This window comes from Branchiostoma lanceolatum, chromosome 5, assembly GCF_035083965.1.
Source record: "Branchiostoma lanceolatum isolate klBraLanc5 chromosome 5, klBraLanc5.hap2, whole genome shotgun sequence".
Lineage (NCBI taxonomy): Eukaryota > Metazoa > Chordata > Leptocardii > Amphioxiformes > Branchiostomatidae > Branchiostoma > Branchiostoma lanceolatum.
The window spans coordinates 3,601,165-3,624,703 of record NC_089726.1 but is presented as its reverse complement, the minus strand read 5'-3'; the positions used below and the strand labels follow the sequence as shown (position 1 = coordinate 3,624,703).

At 42.1% G+C, this 23,539-nt stretch overlaps 2 protein-coding genes across 6 annotated transcripts in view; one reads left to right on the top strand and one right to left on the bottom strand.

Moving 5' to 3' along the window:
* Positions 1 to 1,202: 1,202 nt before the first annotated feature.
* The window catches only part of LOC136434466 (mRNA-decapping enzyme 1A-like), a 36,525-nt gene continuing 14,188 nt past the window's right edge, over positions 1,203 to 23,539 (bottom strand). Inside the window, exons 3-12 of the mRNA XM_066427276.1 lie at positions 18,093 to 18,220; positions 10,213 to 10,279; positions 9,319 to 9,490; positions 8,737 to 8,820; positions 8,375 to 8,503; positions 7,316 to 7,657; positions 6,704 to 6,847; positions 4,965 to 5,049; positions 4,107 to 4,231; positions 1,203 to 3,511 (exon numbers count right to left, since the gene is read on the bottom strand). Coding sequence (XP_066283373.1) covers positions 3,434 to 3,511; positions 4,107 to 4,231; positions 4,965 to 5,049; positions 6,704 to 6,847; positions 7,316 to 7,657; positions 8,375 to 8,503; positions 8,737 to 8,820; positions 9,319 to 9,490; positions 10,213 to 10,279; positions 18,093 to 18,220 — 1,354 coding nt within the window. The 3' untranslated portion in view covers positions 1,203 to 3,433. The remainder of the gene's footprint in view (positions 3,512 to 4,106; positions 4,232 to 4,964; positions 5,050 to 6,703; positions 6,848 to 7,315; positions 7,658 to 8,374; positions 8,504 to 8,736; positions 8,821 to 9,318; positions 9,491 to 10,212; positions 10,280 to 18,092; positions 18,221 to 23,539) is intronic.
* The window catches only part of LOC136434461 (voltage-dependent L-type calcium channel subunit alpha-1D-like), a 151,366-nt gene continuing 139,440 nt past the window's right edge, over positions 11,614 to 23,539 (top strand). For 2 of the 5 annotated variants that reach the window (XM_066427268.1, XM_066427267.1), the window contains exon 1: positions 11,616 to 11,774. In XM_066427268.1, coding sequence (XP_066283365.1) covers positions 11,666 to 11,774 — 109 coding nt within the window. In that variant the 5' untranslated portion in view covers positions 11,616 to 11,665. Of the gene's footprint in view, positions 11,775 to 23,539 lie in introns of all 5 variants that reach the window. The other 3 variants (XM_066427269.1, XM_066427262.1, XM_066427266.1) reach the window with 3 other exon arrangements.

Here is a 23,539-nt window from a genome sequence, read left to right as displayed (position 1 = left end):
AACTCCAGTCAACAACCACATTTCCTTGGTCCCTTGACTGGTTGTTGGATGCAAGTTTGACTGTACCAACCGTGACGATACAGCACCCTGAGGACATAACATGAGTCAGGCCTGGCAAAGATGTTGTGTTTCCAGTTCCGATCCTAAAAATAGATAGGGTCGGTAGGTATACAGGGTCTCTCTCTCTCCCTCCCTTCCTCCCTCCCTTCCTCTCTCTTCCTCACCCTCTTTCTCTCTCCCTCCCTTCCTCCCTCCTTTCCTCTCTCTTCCTCCCCCTCTCCCCCTCTCTACCTCCTCTCTCTACCTCCCTCCCTCCCCCACATTCACCTGCTGGCGCCGAATGACAGCCGCCAGACCCTTGCGACAGTTTCATAAAGTGCAAGTGTGCAAATATGTATCATGTGTATTATTGTGTATTATGTGATGGTAAACCCTGCAGCAATTCAGCTTTGGCTGCCATTGCATGGGTAATTTCGGACCAATAAACCATTTAAAGTTATGCCAAAAATAGCTACTCAAGAAACTGGTTTGAAATGAGTGTCCCTGGTTGTGTTTAGCTCTTCTAAGTGATGAACAAAACGACCGTTTTACAGGTGGAACATTTGGTTCATGTTTATTTAGCTGGCAGTACTTTGCAGTTGGAAGTGCACCCTCTGGCGAAACTCTTTGGAATCGCATCAGGCAGCTAAACCTGATGCGACCTCATCCCATATTACTACACCATATTGTATAAGATAGATTTATAGCAGTCATCCTCAATTGCGGTGAAGCGTGATGCTTTTTCAAGTAGCTAATGGTAGTGCAATGCGGCTTTGCCACCGCTTGCGTTTTTGGCCAAGCACAACGGGTCACCCCTACTCTTCTCGATAAGTGTGTTGGGTTCTTTTACGTGCAGAGGTTTGACGCTTGAGGTTTACGCCCTAAGCTCCCTCCAAGGAGGTTTTATATCTTACTACCTCATACACGGGGCCGCCAGCTTTACGTCACCATCCGAAATGACGAGTGCTATCCCTTACAACATGTCCGAGCTCGAGAGTCGACCCTTAGGGTCGAACCCGGGCCCTTAGGATCCACGGAATTTGATCCAGATGGCGAAGCAGCAGGGTTGCGTTACCGCTTGCGCCACAGGGACATGCTCATAAATAAAAACAGTCAACAACTGATATGTGCTTCAGGCTATGTATATATCTCACATCAACAACTTTTCCTCTTAATATTTTATTATAAAAATACATATACAACAACAAAAATTGTTGAACAGAACAACTTGCTGAATTATCCAAATGCTTCATAGGTGATTTTTGTCTAAAATAACAACTTCGCTAAGAAACACAAGTAGTCACTAGTCAAAATGGATTTGAAAATCAGCAACTCAAAGCTAAAATAATCATCACTTTTCTTTTTGAGAAACGTTTCGTCTTTCACATCATGTTGGTCATGATCACAACAGAATACATATTTCTGTGTCAACTTAGAACTAAGAAGTAAAGCAGTATTGACAGCATTTCTTTTCAGGGGAGTTTCTGTAACCGTTATGTTGATTTCAGTTGTTAACAAGAGTCTTCGTAAAGGGAGCAACATTCACATTTTGGGAATATTTTTGTCAAGAAACAAGACAGAATGAACTTATATGTCTGCGATGAAAGCAGAAGTGTGTTCCCATCTGTGTTGTCCTCAAGTTCTGCTAGACATGCTGTGTAATCCTTACTGTACAGTTCAGAATGGGAATGTTCAGATAAGCATTTGCACACAAGAATCTAGATGTTGCTTACTGTTCTGTAAACTCCGATATCATGGTGATATCCTGATATGTCCTTACCTTCAATTACACTGTTTATTGTACAGTTCAGAATGGAAATGTTCAGATAAGCATTTGCACAGAAGAATCTATGCTGCTTACTGTTCTGTAAACTCCGATGGTGATATCCTGATATGTCCTCATATACTTTCAACTACACTGTTTTGGACTACACCATTCCATTATTTGTTTTGTGTTTCCCGAAATAAACAATTAATGCTAATTTGGAGGCTATGCTAGTTAGACTTTTGTGTACATCAGCTGTGATAGCATCTTGATTACACCCTCTTCCGGCAGGCCCGACACGCTCGGAACGTTACCTCCCGCATCGACTCTGCTATTCTGGCATTTGATTTCGGCTCCTGATGACATCACCATCAAAACAGCTTTCAGCCAATCAGAGCACTAGCTCGTCTTGTGGCAATCCGCAGAGGTCGCTGGAAACTCTTACATCGCTACTTTGAGTTAAGAACAAAATAACGGCTGTTTGTGCCAAATCATTACTTCTTCATGAGCAACGGTCAGTAACGTCACTAGGGGCAGAAATCAAGGGCCAGAATAGCAGAGCCGACGTGGGAGGTAGCGAACTGAGCGAGTCGGGCCTGCTGGAGGAGGATGCTTGGTCTTTTCGCTACAGGGAAAACAAAAATGTCTTATACAGTATATGTACACATATGTAATGTTGGTGATTCTGAGCATTTGGCTTTTCAGCCGTGTTTTTTCTATGTCTTTACAGTGCTGTGTTGTCTTTATATGCATTTCTTTGGGTGAGTATGTCCCATGTGGAAAGAAAGTTCTAAGATCTTTAACATTGTTCCTGGGTTATAAGAAGCTGTTGGGTATGAATCTAAATGAGTGAAATAGAACATCTGTAGCCAGATAATATGTACATGTACATCATGCATGTCTATTACATCCCTTCATTTAGATATTTTCAATGTCTAAACAGTCGGAATCTATGCTTTGATTGCTTCTACAGGAGCATATTTGAACAGGAATGCATATGTTGTACAATAACTAAGGCATCAGACTTAAGAAAAACAGGGTTTTTAGCTACCAGTTGTTCACAGAAGTGCACACTGACTGTTTTCTGTTTTATCCGACTTTTGGAAAACAATGTCACAAGTCTGTGATAGATGGCATCTACAGGTGTATAGCATCACTGTGCTCCTAATTATGCTACGGTCACATCTGGAAAGATGAGTTCACAGGCTGTACTTTTGCACTTTTAGGGCGTTACCCCTATGTGGCCCTGTGGGGCACCCTGCGGCTACTGGGCTATTTTTGGGCACGGCTGGGGCCCTGGAAGTTCTTTACACAGATTTAAAATTAATGCGGGGCCCGGTAACAAATAGGTGCCATGAGCTAATCGTGAGAACACCAAGAGGTACATTTTGTGCCCACCCTTCCAGTGTCCTGAAGTCCACCGGGACAAATTTTGCCTTCGGGGTTCGGTCGGGACTACACCACCTACGGGCACCGTTGCAATTGTGACCATAGCATTACATGTACATGTGCATACAATAAGCTGGGTATATGGGGCTACTTTTAGTATTCTGTTTGCTTGTTTTTCTTTACAAGCACACATGGACAACATGCCTAGAACATATAGTCTTAGTAACAACTGTTAGACCATCACAGGTTACTGTCTCTTCGGCCTTTTAAACTCTGTAGGTAACCGTCGTGGATCTTGGTGACAAAGTCTTCATCAGTCTGAAACAAAAAGAATTGATTTGTTAGTAGCCTGTGACTTTTAACAACTGACATATACCAATATCTAACGTAGCGTTACCAGTTATCGTGCGCTACCAATTTTCCACATGTCGAGGTCTATTATGCAAAATCCAGTACTCATGAGTATGATCCTTAGTCATGACCAAAGTCCAAAGTACTGAAATAGGTTACTTTGCATCCAGCGACACCACAGAATAAACTCCTGAAGCGGTAACAACAAGTTATCTGGACAGGTGTCACGCATGACGCATGTGGTTCAACACAGCGTAACTTTACTGTAATTCAGTTTATCTTCAAGGTAGCAAAATTTCTCAGTGTAAGGAAAATGGACATTTTCACTGAACTTCACGGTAGCGGCAAGTGATTTACAGAACGGATGTGTGAAAGAATCATAAATCATTACAACAGGTTTTTCAAGCTGATGATAAGTTCACGGTACAGAGGTGACCGTGAAAACAGTGAACATACCGGTAAAGTTACAGTGAAAGAAACAAGAATTACAGTATTTCATCAGCTTTTTTGGAAAGCTAAGCAAATGGTTAAGTAAGTCCACATTCTTAAAGAAGCGTCTCACCTCTATCAGATACAGTAGCCCTTGTTTCAGCTGATCCTTAGACAGAGGGTGGATTTTGAACTGTGAAGCGGCTGTGTCGAGGGAAGTGGCAGACGATGTGGAAGACATGCGTGTTCGACGAGGGCCTGACGGAAAACAAGATAGAAGAAGAAGAACTTTATTGCACGACGATTGCAACTTGTACAATGTATGGCAACTTGTAGAAACATGACAATTGAACAAATTTCTAATATCTAACATAGTTTATTGTTTGAAAGACCTCCATTAGTGAGAGTACAATATTTGAACTTCACTGCTCTTCCTGGAGTCCTAAATTATACATACACATAACAGACAAATTACAATTTTAAAGAACTAATCTAATATATGAATAACAGTAGAGAATATCTATCTAATAATGAGGATATCAGAAATCATGGTTACGGGAATGTGTCTCCGAACTACATTTGAAAAAAGCTATTCTTTTGCATGACTGGTAATATCGATAGCATGGACAGATGCTGTATACACGTATATGCTATAGAGAAGTTTCATTTACCTAGCTATAGGGAATTACATACAAATTACAAATTGGCAATACAATTTCATACATACCTGGGCAATTCCCCTGCACCGTTTTAGAAGAATAGGGAAAAGCCCTACACATTGTAATGTACAAATGTACATGTACCTACAAAGAACTGCAACACTTTGAGGTGGCATGCAACTTGCAAGAGATACTAAGGACAACGCTGATTTCTAGTGATGGCAGACACCTACTTGTACAATCTGCCGTGGTATATAGTGCAGGTAATTTCAAATAATTTGCAGAAGAAAGCACACATGGACAACATGCCTAGAACTGTTAGCTGTACTCACCAGACTGAGGTAGCTGTGCACTAGCAGCTGCTGCGGCCTCGAAGGCCTGAGGTGTGAGCAAACTGCTGGGCTGGGGGGCCATGGCCTGGGTTTGACATATCAAAACACATCCGTGAATAGTTTCATCAGGTTGGTAAGTCACTGAATAAAAATACTTTTTTTACACAACCAAGAGATTTATTCAACCGACGTTTCAGTGACCATCTGTCACCTTCTTCAAGGCAATTCTGACTGGTTCACATAGCAATGCAGCACAGGTGTTGCTGCTTATATATATAAATCAGATGCAAACGCAAAATATTTACATGTACAATGCTGCACATCACTATGCGGGATGGCATCACTATGCGGTCCCAAACGTACAGAAGTGTAACACATACACAAAACACAAGTATTTGCTTCATATAGGCAAAAGAAGTCCAATCCTGGGCAGCTGTTATATCAGGGATGTATGTATGGATGTATATATATATATTGTATATAGGTGTTGATCTCCGTTTTATTGTAAATATCACCGCCATCCAGGCTTGTTCTGTCTGAAAGGTCGATATTCGAATAAAGAAAGAGAAACCCAAAAGGCTTAGATTACATTCCAGAGCAGTTCTTACTGCGATGGTCACCTGTTCCACTGGTCACACTTGTTATCTTGCACTGTCTGCATGCTTTTTTAATACTGTTACATGTTGAAATTAGACATCAGGTAAGAATATGCAAATAAAACCCTTACTATGTCCTTGGTAAGATATCCAGGTTAAAAGATATGCCAAAAATAGTTACTCAAGCAACTGGATAAAATTTAGAAACAGACATTTCAGACAGCATCCGCTGTCTTTCATCAGTGACTAAGGAAAGATCTGGGAAACCAGGTTTTATACCAAAACTCTGAATAGATATGTTAATGAGGTTAAGACAATTTAGAGTGTCTTGACATAGTTTTCAATAGAAGACTTAAAGTCAAGACAAACTGTTACTAAACTAAGAAGACATTTGCAGAAATTGCATAATGGTTCATTTGACACGTTTGAAAATGGTCAACCTCATAGTAACATTGGTAAATGAAAGTACGAACCTGTGAAAATTAAGGACTAAACTGGGACTAACCCAAATTTTTGTCTGACTTCGTTATCTTTGTTCACCTTATGTGACCTGCTACTACGGTCACGTGTCTCTGACGCCACGTTCCAGGAGTAGACGGGTCCATTCCCTGAACAAGGTTGATGGAGTCAGTCGATAATTTGTGTTGACTTGGACGTAAAGTTTAGTCCTTTCATAATGATTTCTACCAACTAGGGGTGGATACCGGTTCGGCTTAATAAGGTCCAAGTCCAAGTTTAGGTCCAGAGATTTAGGTTCAGGTCTGGACCTGAACCTGGACCTGATCCTGTCCAGTTGATCTTTTGTTTTATTAGACCAATATCAAGCATAGAGAATTATCACTGACACGCACGACTATAAAAGTTTCTTAGTGAGAAGACTTTCAAGACAAACCAGTGTTTGATATTTGAATGTTGCACTTATTTTGAATGTCTTTTTGGTCTTAGGGGAGACTCAAAACACTTTTCATCAAACAAAATTGAAAGATATATTTGTACTTTGTTCAGGTTTTTTTGGACTCAGGTTTTTGGCTTTCAGGTTTTTTTTACTCTGTTCTTGGATGTTATAAAGGTCCGAATCAGGTCCAGTGAACCGGTATTCACCCCTACTGACAACACAGATGAACTTTCATGGAAAGTACCAACCTGAAGGTTCTTCAGTAACAAGTTCCCACTGGCGACTGTTGTTGTTGTCCCAGTGAAGCCTGTGGCGCCGGCTGGGCTGGCCTGGAGCATCTTTAACAGGTTAGTCCCCGGGGACGTGGGGACGTCACCTGCCTCCTCACACACCTGTAGTATACATTTTTGTAACACAGATCTTTTATCTATTGGTTTGGTTCTGATGACATACAGCAAGGACTGGCCAACTGGCAATGTATCTCCATCCAGATATCAAAACCAGACGTTCCGCTGCAGTACCACAACAAGCCGCCATGGCCTCAAAATCTAATCATTTCAAGGTCTCATCAAGACCTATCCACAAACCAAATATCAATAAAATCCATCAAGGCCTTCTTGAGCTACATTGTCCATCCACATACATACATGTATACATTGTGTGGTTGCATACATACATTCAAATACACACACTTTCAAGATTAATGCTACCAAAATCGTAACCTTTTTCCTGAAGGTAAAAAATAGATACCAGGTTCTGCAGCTCCGATAATGTACATGTATGTTAGGCTCACAACTGTTTACCATGTGCAAAAAATAAACATCAGGCAAATAAACAATAGAACAAGATAAGATAGCTACCGGCTCCTGCTGTTTCATCTTCAGCATGTTCAGCTGCTCCACTAGCTGGTCCGGCTGGAACTGCGGCTCCCCTCCCCCCGGGGCCGCCGCCTCCGCCCCGCGGGGACCCAGCTGATCCGCCTCAAGACTCTCCAGCGTCGTGACGCGCTCGCCGATCCCCGGATTGGACATGAGCCTCTGCAGCAGGACAGGCATGCTGTTGGTGCTGTTGTTTCCTGCGGTGGCTTGCTGTGGCACTGTCACGGCTGCTGGGTGGTGGTCTGATACCTGTACCGGTCGCTGGTCCACGGACTGGTTAAACAGGGTTGCCAGGTTCACTGGTCTGGGGTGGGGGGCTGGCACCTGGAAGGGAGACACAGAAACAGAATCAGGGCTGTGGTAAAGTGCAGCCGCTTGCTGTGGCGCTGTCACGGCGGCAGGGTGGTGCTCTGATACCTGTACCGGTCGCTGGTCCACAGACTGGTTAACGGGCTGGTTAAACAGGGTGGCCAGGTTTACTGGTCTGGGGTGGGGGGCTGGCAACTGTATAGGAGGGGGGGCGATGCAAGGTGTATGTTCGATGCATAGACATTATACCAAACAAATACACTCAAGTGTAGGATGTGTGTGTGTGTGTGTCTGTGTGTGACTGTGTGTGTGTGTGTGTGTGTGTGTGTGTGTGTGTTCAGACACTTGTTCCAGACGGGTGGGGAGCCCCTTTTCAAGTTTTCTAGATTAGTGTATCCAGGGGGTGCAAGGTAGAAGTGAGAAGATATACATAAACCAGAATTTTTAATGAATCATCTTGTGCTTGCTTGTTTGGTGTAAACATAGTGAACATGATTAAACCTCTAATATGTGGTGCCCAAAATTCTAGATACTCATTAGGTTACAAGGAAGGTCTTGATCTCCTTCAATCTTGATCAAACAGTTCAAAATTGCAGCCTTCTAAACAATCAGGCAAAATATCAGCAATGGCTGCTAGGAATCAATACATTACAACACATGCATCCTTTATGTGGCCTACTTGCTACTGCACTACAAGTGCTAGCCACTAGGTGGCTCTTTTGATCCACGTACCTGTGCTTGGCTGGCTGCAGGCTCTGGTTTGAGTGCCACTGGTCTGACCAGGCCGCCTGTCCCTCCCTCCGCTCTCGATGCCAAGTTGTCAATCATAGGTTTTGGTTCTGCTCCGCTCGTCTGCTTAGACTATGGAGAAAAAAGGATTTCATTACACCATGAAAATTTGGAAATTATATAGGTAGTATATTAGTAGTATCCAGTGTTTGATTATACTGCTGACACAGGGGTGGGCAGCAGTCGGCCAGTCTTCACACCGCTCTTCCACGGAAATTGTAAAGTGATAAAGTGTTTCTAAATTTACATTGTTGTTTAACAAGATTCAAAGTGGAGAATTTAACATGAAGAACTTGTTTACGTACCTTGTGATAATCTCCTTGTGCTTTGGACAGTAGCTGTAAGATGTCCACTCTTTTTTCTGTAGCGCCGGCATCACTGTCTGGTTGCTGTAAGAGCAGTGCAATGTCATATGGGAGCTATACATGAATGAATGACAGTCATGACTGTATTTGTACTTGAAATAGTGGAAAAGAGGTACGCAAGGTTCTGATTTGAAGTCGGGCAACCAACAAATCAAAGCTTTACACAACTCAAGCGTGAACAGGCCCATAAAACTAAACCTACTCTGGACAATTAATACATTAACATAACAAAGCATGTCCAAAACACGAGATATAAAACCGGATGTTCCGTTGCAGTACCATAGCAAGCCGCTAGGGGGCCCAAAATGTGGTCATTTCAAGTGCCAAGAAGTGCCCACATACCAAGTATGAAGACAATCAATCAAAGCATTCTTGAGTTATCATGTTAACAGAAGGACACACACACACACACACACACACACACACACACACACACACACACACACACACACACACACACAAACGCTGACGAAAACATAACCTTCTATGAGAAGGTGACAACACAACGCTGTTTGCTGGTACCTTATCATACTCGTCCTGTGCTTTAGACAGCATCTGCAGTATGTCCACCTCCCTCTTGCCTGCGGCGACCGTAGCCGACCCTTCTACCGGAGTCGCCCCGTCTAAGGACGCTCGCCGCTGTTTACGGGGGGAGTGTTCGCTGGTGGCACTGCTGGCCGCCCACTGGGTTAAGCTGGACGCACAAATCAAAACTTTATCATGCTCTATTTTTTCTTGGTAAATTGTGCAAAAGAACAGACTCTGATGAGAAGTCTTTCAGTCTAGGTGTTTCCAAATGGATAACTTGTTGTAATTACACACAAGCCTTTTTCTACAGAGCAATCCAACTGTGGAATTCCCTTCTCTGACAGGCGGACAGGTTCTTCCTTGTCTTCAATCAAAACTAATTCCTGGGCTTCCCTTCAGGACCCGTATTACCTGTGTAATACTACTTCAGTCATGTCAGCACTCGCCACATATATTATTAGTGAATAGTCAATAGTTAAACTGTATGTATGTTATGTATATATACATTCAATGTTAAACTGTGATGATAATCTGTGTTCGCTGGCCGCCCACTGGGTCAGGCTGTACACATCAGGAAAGGCACATTAAGCAAAAACTTACTGAATGAATGAAGACCTTGAATTTTTTGCCCAACTGAGCCAAGTATAGGTCACACAAAAATGACATGTTTACAAAGATTTTGGTAATAGTGAAAATGAACAATTGTATGGGTTTGGCTATAGTCGGCGTATCAAAACGAATGAGGAATATACATTTTCAGTGCCCAAAGGTCTTAAGAGAGGGAATCTAAATTTCTATATAACTAAATAGAATATCTCTATCATTAAAAGATGGCGTACAGCATGTCATGACAAAGAGGATGTGCATTTTATAAGAAAATAGTCTTACCTGTTCATGTGCTGCCCAACTCTGGCACATTCATCCTTGTCATAGAACCAGATGCCGTAGATTTGGTCTGAAAAAAAAGAGTAGGAGAATGATGCAACTCTGCATATTAGAACGCCCAGTGCTGCGGTCATGACGACTCCAGTGGTACAGACACGTGGTGGCTGCATCAACACTATCACAAAACTGCAGTTTCCAGGCAACAGAGGTCGTGGTTAACATTAAAGAAATCTTGGATCGACTGTGTCAGGTAGGACATCAAGGTGTGCAACCTCACAAGCGTGGTCCCGCTGGACAAAGTTGCTTGGAAGCGTTGTGTGAAAACTAGCCGACTGCTGCCCGCCCGTGTCAGGGATCCCAATCATATATTATATAGTATGATCAAATAATAGATACTTCTACTACTACTAGTACCACATGATAAAGTGTACTTCACTGAACTGGATGTATATAGTATGCAGGATAGTGATCATACACAGGATGGCACCTAGGCTACGTGTGCTGCAAAGTGCACGTATCTAGATCTTAGACACTGACCTTAAAGAAAGACATATCAAGGAAATGGCAAATGATGCACTGACTTCATGCCATGACGTGTTATGGCTATGACAACACATGATTATACTTTCTTTTCCATACACAGGAAACTTCAAAATCGACAAGAAAAACCAATATCCTTGAAAAAGATAACTACAGCAAACGTAACACAAGTTTACAATGTCATCTATGTTTGTAGAAAAAAAAATTTTCTTTTCAGTAGATGGCAAAGGAAACACTAACTTCATGCCATGACGTGTTATGGCTTCGACAATATGTTATACTTTCTTTTGCATACACAGGATGGCAACTAATAACATAACATAACACAAGTTTACAATGTCATCTATGTCTGCAGAAAAAAATCTTTTCTGTAAGCTTTTAAGCATACATGTACCATATCATGTATAGATTTTGTATCTGAATCTAAGTCATTATCTGAATCATCAAGGGATTCAAAACAAAACAGAAAGTACGCACATCGCCCACAACTCTTTGCTAACTGTCAAGGACTCAAAGATCACTAACAAAAACATTCTGAGCTTGGACTGAAAGTGCTTCAATCTTATCCATGCAAAACGAAATATAACATACAGTACACCCTTCGATGTCTGTCAAGGACTCAGAGATCACTAACAAAAACATTCTGCGCTTAGACTGGAAGTGTTTCAATCTTATCAGCTTGTGAGAAAACCTAGTCAAACAGCCACACAACATGCACGCATTCCAGGCTGATACCACCAACTTAGTTTACTTCATGGCCCTTATTTGGTCTACTGTAGTACAGGATAACGTAAACAAGAGCGAGTGGCCCGGTCTTGTCAGTTGTAAGAAATGACAGAATTTACTGTCAGGGCAACAACTTGACTACAAGGTCGCCGGGTTTCGAGTTTCTGAAGGGTGTAATTTGGCAGGAAAAATGCCGCCGAGAACTAGAGTGCGTATCCGGTCCAGGCGACAGACGCCGACGCCGACAGGTTCGATCAAGAGCAAAGACAGCACCTCCTCCATGACACCCACAATGGACCGTAAGTTCGGCTTTTTCTTTTCTGCTCTGAGCTTTGGTAGGAATTGATAGAATTATATTGAAACAAGAGTTCTTTGTGTTCGCTTTTACATTAGAGATGAATGAATGATTATATTACTAATAACATTAAGTTACAACAAGTTTCGAAACAAGTGCTTTTGAAGAATCTTACGTTTGCGGTGCATAGTGACACCGGTAGGTTCAACCAAGAGCAAAGACAGCACCTCCATGATATAAACAATGGATCGTAAGTTTGGCTTTTTCTTTCTTTGAGTTCCCGGTATGAATTGATACCAAAACAAGACTTCTCTGTGTTTGCTTGCACTTGGATATGAATGAATAGTTATATCATACATTCAACAGGTTTCTAAACAAGTGCTTTTGAAAAATCGTAAAAATCTTGCATCAAACTATCACTAAGGGTTCTGTGACTTAGTCGTACACAAAGTGCACTCCTGTGTTTGTTTTAAAATGTGGATGCATGAATTATACATTCAACAGGTTTCTATTCTTCCTGTGGTCCTTTACATGTAATACATCAATATAAAACCACATAACACTGTCATCAAAGGGTAACCACAGACATGACAGAACAATCATGTCTTATAACAAAATACAGATTCGGAAGCAAAAGAAACACAACTTCATTCAACAACTGTCCTGTTTTGTGAAGCATTTCAGTGTTGTGCCATACCATACTTTAAATGTACTGTCTTGTTGTATATCACGTATACAGCTGCAAATGCTGATAAATAATGACTATCCCAAACACCGGTACACTCCCGTATCTGTTCCACTTGAGCACAATTTCTGCATCATGCAAACTTGCCCAACGAGATTTAAAGAACCCGTAATTTATATAAAACCATAATTCCATTCGACTGATCAATCAGAACTGCCGAATACAGACTGGAGTAGCCAATGTCCCAGACGGCGGGAGCATGTTAAGACCGATCTATCCACCCGACAATCGATACAAAGTAAGCCCGTCCCACAGAATCCACCACGACTTGATTTGATTGTACAGAACCCTGAATGAAATGACGTCAATGGCCCGACTGGCCTCTGGAGGGAATCCAAGCCAGGGAAGTAATTCTCCGCGCTCTTACATAACCACGTTACATTCATTCATAACCGGCCGGTAAATGTATTTGGGAAGGGAAGTTACGTGCGTATAGGCACATGTGAGCACATGAAATTACAAAGCATCATAATACTGCATACTTACATATCTTCATGAGGTATTGTATTAGAATATGAATCGGGTACAAGTACGTTATATGTGTCAACCTAGGGAAAGAGTGGCATGTGAATTTTTATTTCACAGGCTTATTCTTTAGGTTTTAGCAGCTAAGTCTTAATGTCAGCGTGTTTCTTTGTCCCAATGGACATTTTACAAATGTATATTATCACTGACAGTTGTTTAATCTTCGGTAAGCAGCTACAGTACCTCCCTTCAAAAAAAGGTGCATCTCATTGTCTTCTGGTTACTAAGAATATTCTTCAACCATTGACTTTAGACTAGAGAGGTAACAAAATATGACTGATTGTACCTCATTGTCTTGTTTTCTTGTACAATCCATTGTAATTCGATTCAGTATGGTTTATAACTTCACTTCTATTTCCTTCAATTCAATCCTACATTGCCCACAATCTAGTACACTTCAACCTTACCACCAACACACTTTGCATGACATTCTGAATTTTTGTTTTTATTCTTATAAGCTTTTGCAGCTAAATATTCCTATGTTTTTTGTCCCAATGGACACTTTATATTATCACAGCTGTTCCATTTTCAGTAAGCATATACTGAACATTACACTGTACCTTCCTTCGAAAGGGGTGTATTGCATTCTCTTGTAAAATCCATGATTATACTAGTAATATGGTTATCTATTTTGTTCCATTCAATCCTATATTATATCTTACTTGCCCACACAACACACTTAGTATCAGCAGGATTCTGGATCCTTTCCATGGAATCCTAATTAAATCCAGCAGCACATCTATATTCATAAACGTGGCCTTGTATGGGGTACTTTACTCCATGATTGATACTCATGGCAGCTACAGCTTACTGTAAACCGTGAAACTTTTGCGTCATTCTTAGTTTCATGGTGTTGGGGGTGGTCAATCTACCACAAATTTATACAGTTGCATGCAAAATTATTCAACCCCCCTTGCATTTTGGATATTTTGGCAAATTGAGGAACTTTACAGCTGCATGATATTACCAAATCATATAAGTGATGAACAGACATGTTATTACAATCTGATACCACAGCAAAAATGAAGATTTTTTTCATAGTCCATCCAAAATAGCAACTTTCATACAAAAAGCAGGTTGCAAAATTATTCAACCCCCTATGAGGGTTTGTCTTGAGTACTTCGTGCAGCACCCCTATTTATCTTAAAGCTGAATTCACCTGATGTAGACGTGAACGATAGCTTGTCACAAGCTTCTGGCAATGCTCTTTGGGAATTTCAGCCCATTTCTCGTAGGCAATGGTCTCCAGCTCAGCAATTTTCCGAGGTTTACATGTCGCAACTGCTTTCTTCAGATCCAACCAAAAATTTTCAACTGAGTTTAAGTCTGGAGAGTGTTATGGGTACTCAAGAACCTTCCAGGTTCTTTTACTGACCAAACATATGTGGATGTCGATGTGTGCTTGGGGTTATTGTCTTGCTGGAATGTCCAATGACGCCCCAGCTTCAACTTTCTAACGGAATTGGTAACTTTCTTGGCCAGAATATCCTAGTACTGGTTTTAATTCATGATGCCTTCAACACGGTGGATATTCCCAGTGCCATTAGAAGCAAAACACCCCCAAAGAATCTCAGAGCCACCACCATGCTTCACGGTAGGCAGGGTGTTCCTCTCTGCGTATGTTCTAGTCTTTCCTGTGCCAAACATACCTCTGACCCGGAGGACCAAAGAGGTCAAGTTTTTTTTGTTTCGTCAGTCCATATAACATTGTCCAAAAACTTGTGTGCCATTAGTAGGTTGTTGTGAGCATACTGGAGGCAACTTTTCTTGTGGCATGGCTTCAGCAATGGTGTGGGTCTTGGGATTCTGGCATTGAGCCCTACGGCATGAAGTGTGCGGCGCACTGTGTCCACTGAAACAACAGTTTCTCCTTCAGCCAAATGTTTTTCAGGACTTTTGAAGTAATCATAAGGTTCTTGTCCACCTGTCTTCTAAGAAATATCACTGTGGCTGCTGAAATTCTGGCCAAGAATGTTGCCAGGTCCGTTAAGGAGTTGAAGCTGGGGCGTCATTGGACATTCCAGCAAGACAATAACCCCAAGCACACATCGACATCCACATATGTTTGGTCAGAAAAAGAACCTGGAAGGTTCTTGAGTACCCATAACAGTCTCCAGACTTAAACTCAGTTGAGAATTTTTGGTTGGATCTATAGAAAGCTGTTGCGACACGTAAACCTCGGAATATTGCTCAGCCGGAGACCATTGCCCACGAGAAATGGGCCGAAATTCCCAAAGAGCACTGCCAGAAGCTTGTGACAAGCTATCGTTCATGTCTACATCAGGTGAATTCAGCTTTTAGATAAATAGGGGTGCTGCACGAAGTACTCAAGACAAACCCTCATAGGGGGTTGAATAATTTTGCAACCTGCTTTTTGTATGAAAGTTGCAATTTTGGATGGACTACTAGTATGAAAAAAATCTTCATTTTTGCTGTGGTATCAGATTGTAATAACATGTCTGTTCATCACTTATATGATTTTGTAATATTATGCAGTTGTAAGGTTCCTCAATTTGCCAAAATGTTCAAAATGCAAGGGGGGTTGAATAATTTTGCATGCAACTGTAGCACTGCAAATACGTCTCCCTTGTATCACTACTGTACGGCATAATTGTTTCAACCAGGAAAATATGACACAGCGAAAACCTCCCCTTTCCTCCTACTGTGAAACTAAATAAATTTACAGTGCAGAACATCATTATCAATACAGCATATCGGTTCTTAAACTGATGTTTTATATACTTATTCAACTCTAGCAAAGGACTATAGTAGGACAGCCCTTCACCATAATATGATAACAATGTTTAAGTGTTGATCACTCCAATTATTCCAAAACTGTTAGTCATGAAAACATCGTTTTTGATGAATCTGCATCATAAGAAGAAACATGGACGGTGGAATTGATATTGACCAACTGTAACCTGATAAGCGAATTTCAAGGAAATTAGAAGACGGCGGAAGATCGGTATTGTCATGGCATTATATCACCCAGCGTTTAATCATATTAATGATTTCATGATCATAAATTACGTGGCCGACCACAGAGTCGCAGTTCCCCGATCAATACGCGATGCCAAATTGTATTGACAGAGTCCGGCCCCGGCATAACTCATTTGTCAATTCATCAGTTCATCTCTCTCGCCGCTCGTTGCTCATGCCAACCGCCGATTCCAGGATGAAAAGGCTGACCCAGTTTGGCGATGATTACAACTTGTCTTAGTCATAAGCTCATAACCCACACGCTGCTCGCTAGGGTGCAGGAAAGTCATTGTGCTAGTAGGGTGTACAATATAGATTTATATTATCTCTTGTGCACATGTAAATAAAGAGCGCAAAACACAAAAGATTCTGGTCTTAGTCATAAGCTCATAACCCACACGCTGCTCGCTAGAGTTTGTCATTGTGCTAGCAGGGTGTACAATATACGCAAAAAATAGTTACTCAAGCAACTGGATAAAATTTTGAAACAGTCAGACGTTTCAGACAGCATCCGCTATCTTTCGTCAGTGACTAAAGAAAGATCTTTCTTTAGTCACTGACGAAAGATAGCAGATCTTGTCTAAAACGTCTGACTGTTTCAAAATTTTATCCAGTTGCTTGAGTAACTATTTTTGGCGTATCTTATTACCTGGATGTCTAACCTTCATCAAAGGTGTACAGTATAGATTTTATATATCTCTTGAATGTGTTCATGTAAATTAAGAGCTCAAAACACAAAAGATTCTGAAATAGTGTTCAACACATTACAGGCATTACGACTTGTCTTTAAGTCATAACCCACATGCTGCTATCTAGAATGCAGAAAAGTCATTGGTAGTGTGGGGAAAACTATAATATTACCTCTCTTGTATATACTGTACTATATGGCAATAAAAAAGCAATGTTTGAAACACAGACTGAAGTGTCTTGTGGCTTTCTTTGCAGAGATGGTATCCGACGATTCAGACATGTTCAGGCACGTGGAGCAAATTCTATTACTAGGATCGGCTATGGGATAGAATAAAACATGTAGGCTCTAAGTGACTGACCTCCTTGCCCAATGTACTGTTGCCTTGTGTGCCCTACATTACTTGTTCTTTATGATATAATATGATATTCAATGTGTTGCTGCTTCCTTGTATGCTAGACCACAAAACTTGAATCAAAAACAAACATTCTAAGTCTCTAAACTGCAGATGCTGTGTTAGATTTTGAAAAACAAATAAAAGTACTAACTGGTTTTATTATTAGACTTTTGACTTTTAATCTTTAGGTGTATAGGGCGGTGCCCATCTCCATTTCTACAGCCCTTGGGCCACGCAGTATGGAGATAGTCCACTGGTGCATTTTGTTTCTGAGGTCTGCTTGCATATAGATTGATACTTGTGGCAACCTTGCATAGCAGAGCATAGTATTTAGAGGTTGGATAATGTACCCTATGAAGTGTGTATACTATGCATTTGTACATGCAGGGGGTTATCTAAACAAGGGAACAGGTGCCTGTACCCCCATGCCCTGACCATGCACCCCCTTACCCTGGGGAGCAGATCCTCTGACAAGCATAAAATTCTGATTGACCAGGGATGCTAGTAGGCCACATGTGGCCACAGTCTTCAACTGTGAGATGTCTGACAATGATTTTGCCCCTCAGGATTCAATAGTCTTAGAATGCCCAATTTCAACTTACTTTTTCCACAGAGTGGAAGGGATGAAACCCCCCTTCCACACCGTCGCTCTGCTCCCTCGCAATATGCTCCCCCTTGCAACTTTTTCATAGGGAAACCTGACGTGTATACGTACGTTGCGCATTTCTGTAACAACCTTGCATAGCAGAGATCATAAGAAGTTGGATAATGTACCCTAAGGCCACACCAATTTAATTTCTTGGTTAACGGATTTTAAAATTTTAGAAAAAAAAATTCATGAAAACAGAAGGCTGGGCCAGACTTCTGTTTTCAAGATTTTTTTTTTCTAAAATTTTCTTTTTTTGGAAAATAAAAATCTGTTAACCAAGAAATTAAATTGGTATGGCCTAAGACACATGTATGCATTTGTACAATCATGCTTACGTACGTTGTGCATTTCTGTAGAGCAGGAAGGGATCCTGCAGCTGGAACTCCAGGTCTTTGGTGATCGGCTCCGTCAGGTTGTTCATACTCAGTCTGTTCACAATGGTGAAACCATTGTGGGGGGCCGCGGACCTGGGGGAGAAGGAAAAAACACTTTAAGTTTCAGTGAGATAACGAGGTTCTTTATTACCAACCAAGACATACAATCACAGCTGACATTTCGGTGACCATCTGTCACCTTCCTCAGCGCAATACTGACTGGTGCTATTGCACATTGCAGGCTAGATGTCGCTGCTTACAATGTGGTCCCAATGGTAAAATATTGTTGTATTGACCACACAGAAGGGAAACATCATATATTGTTTTTGCTCAGTTTCTTCTTCTCCTCAAAACAAGGCACTAAATCACACCATCAGGCTTTGTCCTACATCAAACACATCAAGCACATTAAAAAACCCACCCGACACTTATAAAAAAGAGTAGGGGTCCATCCCGGTGTGAGTGGATCAAATTAATCTGTCCAGATATGTAGCTTTTACTCTTCAGAACAAACCTGGTGTATTACGCCATAAGGCAGTTCACCGGGTATGCAATACAAACAATTTCAAAAATACAACTGATACATGTAGGTCCCACATAGTGATGTATGGGAGTCCCTACTCTGACAAGTGTGGTGGGTATAAACATAGTGAAAGGCGTGGCTCTCTTTACACATTGCCGGAGGTTTACAATTACAAATCAGGGTTGAGACCACTGACAGCTTGACTGGGATTTGAACCCCTGACCTTGTGGCCAAGAAGTTGGATTGCTAACCGCCCGACCACACCGCCCTACTCCAATATTTCAGGGAGCACACTGACCAATTTCCTAAATGGCATGCTATCGATTGCAGCCCGTGTATGCACGCTCCCAATGTTCAGCTAAAGGACAGATCCCTAAGTGGATTGTGAGCTTGCACTAGCTTTGGACAACATAAGGAAAACAACAGACAACTTAAAAACTAAGTTTCAAAGCATAAACACACATTGCACTATAGCTATGATTGTCTTGTAAAGACAATGTCAACACAAGCCTAACAATACATAAGAAGTAGGCACAGCCATGTACATTGTAATACTGTATTGTATAGAATGTGTATTGTATAGAATGTATATCGGTAGCGCTTAGACATGGGGGTAGGCGGGCAGAAATTTCTAAAAACACAGCTTCACTTTCAAAGTTCTTGTGTTGGAAATTGCAGTTTAACTTTGAAGCAGAAAGAAACACAGCAACGCTAAATGGATTTACAGTACATGTACATATCTACTAGTATTGATCTGACCACACCCACCTTGCCCATCAGTCCAGGCAGGAGTTTATCAGACGGTCCTCTTAGTTTCATCCTCGTTAGGACCCCGCTAATTCTCTTATCATAGACACAGCCATATAAATCCCACCCTTAGACAACACAATTAACAAATTCAGCGTTTTACAACTCGGGAGCCGCCCCAGAGGCAGACAGAATTGAGTCTCCTGGCGTCTGTCTTGTCTATTGTCTGTCATCATCAGTCGACCTGCTTTCGCTATGACGGGGTTATACCGCCCTTTTTTACGGGGTGACATACATGTACCCTTTCGCTGGCTGTCATACAAGACGGGGATGCGTCAGTTCTTCCGTCCAGTGAATGGTGTAAATCACTGTATGGCTGATACGAGACGGAGGTTCGCCAGGCCTCCATCCAGGTGATTTGTAGTGAATCACCAATTTCAGACAGAAGGATTTGGACCATCGCACACCGGGGCATGCCCCTACTCTTTTTCGAAAGGTCTGGTGGGTTCTTTTACGTGCACGGGCGCATGTAAGAGCAGAATTAGATACCTCCATCAGCACATGCATGAGGGACTGGGCTTAAAGTAGCTGTCAATTTTACCACATGGAAAAGTAACATGAAGTCTCAAAAGATTGACTGGAAAGGACGTCAAATGGAAAAATCAAAAGTAATATAAATAACATTCTTTCATTCGAATTACAGTAACTGCTAAATTCTTTTCTAACCTTCAGATTCTTTTTGCAGTGCTAAATGGGCAAAAAGTCTGCAATGGGAAAAATGCTAGTGAATATCATTCTTTTAAGACTAAGGTATGCAATTCCTCTCTCATATAGATGACAATAATTTTGACAAAGTGAAAATTAGGAAAATACATTTTCATCAGTTTCTTCTTATAAAGTTCAGATTTTTGGACAAATGGGGTAAAATTATTTTCTGTCCTAACAAGCAAAGATAGAAAGCCTGATAAAAACGCCTGAAAACACTTCCAAACAAGTGGGAGCCAAACCTCTGCTTGGAGAGTAGCTGTACATGCATTTGTACCTGGAAATGCTTTAGGTACACTGCCCACCTGGGACTTCAGAACAATCGAGGAGGTAGTTCAGTGAGCAGGGCGTACTTCACTGCACTTAATGCTGACAAATCCCATTATTCCCCACTAGGGATGACACACACGTGGAACCACTTTCAACTGATTTGAATAATCGTTGAGCCCCGGATCATGCACAAAATTGTGCCACACACTTGTCAGGATGAAAACGGAGCCCTCTCATTGGCTAGCTTGTAGGTGAATGACAGATAAGGAAGCACTATTTTGCTCTGACCCAACATGTAGTTTCTCCGTTGACCCATTTTATTCAGATTAGGCCTGAAAAAGATCACACGGTGCTTTGAATCAAAGTTTGGAATTTCCGTGTAAACCTAGAGAGTCCGGAAACGCCCAAACACATGGCTAACGCCAGCTACTTTAACTGCCGCTATCACCACATCAATTATTCAGCCGATCGACTGTATCAAACAAAACAGCGGCGTTCGAACATCCCCCCACAGCACGCAAGTCACCCATAAGTGATACATTCAGATCACACCCCCGACTGAGGTGTACGTGGATATGAGAACGTACGTGGGAATGTGTTGTACGTGTATATGCATGTGTGTGTATGTATGTGTACACATACATGTGCATAGCCATGTGTCTATGTACAGTGTTAGGGATTGAAATACTGCGTGCATAATGCACTTTTGTGTACCCAAATTGAAATGATAATCTTTATTCCATATTCATGCCTGGAGGGCTAGATACACTGAGGTGTATGTGGATATGAGAATGTCTGTGGAAACGTACGCATGTCGTGTAAATGTGTGCGTGTGTTTGTGTACGTGTACAACAATGTACATGTGCATAGCCATGTATCTACGTGCAGTGTCAGGGCTTGAAATACTGAACGTCTTCAAATCTAGCAAAAGAAATACAACCTTTGTTGTTGTACTTTCATTAATTGTTTCATGTATTCCTTTTTAAAATCATCTCAAGTTATAGCTGAAGAATTACAGATCAAATTTATCTAAAGAGGCAGTAGGATTTGTAATAACATATTTCTGACATTCTAAGTACTTTATTTTATGTTCTGCACCCAATTTTTTTTCTGCACACCTAAAATTCCCCAAATGAGTTTTGAGCCCTGAGAGTGTTAAAGAGAAGCCCCCCCCCCCCCCCCCCGCGCTGCAGGGCCCAGGAGCAATGCACAGGTAGCCGTCTAACGTCCCGTCCTAAGGACTGCAACCCCTTCCAGTAGCATGCATGTCGAGTGAGCGACATCTGCCCAAATTTTAGTTTCGAGCCCTGAGGGTGTTTTAGGGGAGATCTGTCATTCTAAGCTAAGCCTTACGAAAACATGTTTTCAGCAATTTCACGTCATGAACTTTAGGGTGAAATTTTGGTCCGTCTAAAGAAGGAAATCCATCTGTGGACGCAGACAGCTATGGGCTAGCTGCACCAATGTCCCTATTTCCCAAAACTGAATTTCGAGCCCTGAGTGTGTTGAAGAGGAAACCCCCTGCGCTGCAAGGCCCAGGGGTGATGCACAGGTAGCTGTTTGACGTCCCCCCTTTCCAGTAGCATGCGTATCGGGTGAGCGACATTTACAACCCAAAATGAGTTTCGAGCCCTGAGAGTGCTAAAGAGGAACCCCCCCATGCAGGGCCCCAGGCGAGGCACAGGTCTCCTTCGTCCCTGCCTCCTGCGAGAGAACTACAGCAGGTAGGAGAGCAGGTGTGCCCCGTGCTGTCGGAATTATGGCTCGCTCAGGCAGAACCAGGCAACACCTCCGAAATGAAATGGAAACCAATCAACCGGGATGACAATCAATCATTTTATTAGCACCAATGAAAGCGCTCCGTGCGTTCCCTGCCCCACACCCTTCCTCTGGGCTGTTCGGGCACTTGCTTATGCGCCATCAATCCCGGAGATCCCCTCCCGGGTTATTTGAATATCAAGATCACAGCCGTCGGTTCATGCAGCTGGTAGGATGTGAAATAAACATGCTGGAGGGAGAGGTGGAGGAGGGGGGGAAGTCGAATAAACAAGCAGCCGGGATGTGAGTCTAGAGCTGTGTACCAGTACAGTACCGATACAGTACCGGGTACAATCAATTAGCTAAAGGTCCAAAATACCTGACCCTGCTGTATCCCTACCGGACCTGACTCAGGGGATGGCCACCTTGACAGATAAAATTACTATGAAATTACCGTGGCAGTGCTCTAAAGCCACTCTAAAGCACAGAAAACACATTTGCATGGCTGGAGTCAAATTTTCATAAAAAAATTATGTGTTTTCATAAAAATAATACCTAGCACAATCAAATATTACGGTATGTTTTTACCAGTTCAAACATGCTTTTGTCCTTATTGAAAATCTAGCATTTTCCGAACAAGTAGTTTAGGTACAGGTTCAGGTCCGGACCTGTATCTAAACCCGTGTACCTGTACCTAAAATTTGTTTAGGTACACAGCTCTATGTGGGTCCCATACATTTACGCCGGGCACTTAATTTCATTAACCACAACTATCCACCAATTCTGGTTGGGTTACGGCCGCAGGATAGATCACCGTTTAGAACCCCACAAGACTGAGCCATCAATAATGTATTATCGACTGGACGGAACGCGGGAGGGCGCCGGCATTAACTGCATCATACTTAATTTTCAGCGGAGGTAGATATAGATAAAGGGGAAGGGAAAGATTGCCGGCAATTCCGACAACGGGGACGGAACGACCCGTCTTAATTTGTCGCCAGGGGGTTTTGTAAACAGAGCGACATTTGTTGGTTGCCGCGGTCCGATTATTTATAACCCGCGGACCCCGAGGTCCGGGGTCAGAGCGGAAGCAACCCCCGCGGCCCCCAAACGGCAACAAGAGCGCCATTCAAGCGGAATTCATCAACAGGGCGGCCAGGCCTCTATTGTTCTGTATTGATTTTTGTATTCCCAGTTTTCCTGTAGAAGGAATGCATTCCTCAGGACTAGCACACGGAACACATGGGTTATTTTTTTTATTTTTTTTTACTGACTGAAGAGTTTATTCTGCACAATTCTGGCACACCCTTTAGACACTATGCAACAAGAAAAGGTTGTACTGTTACGAT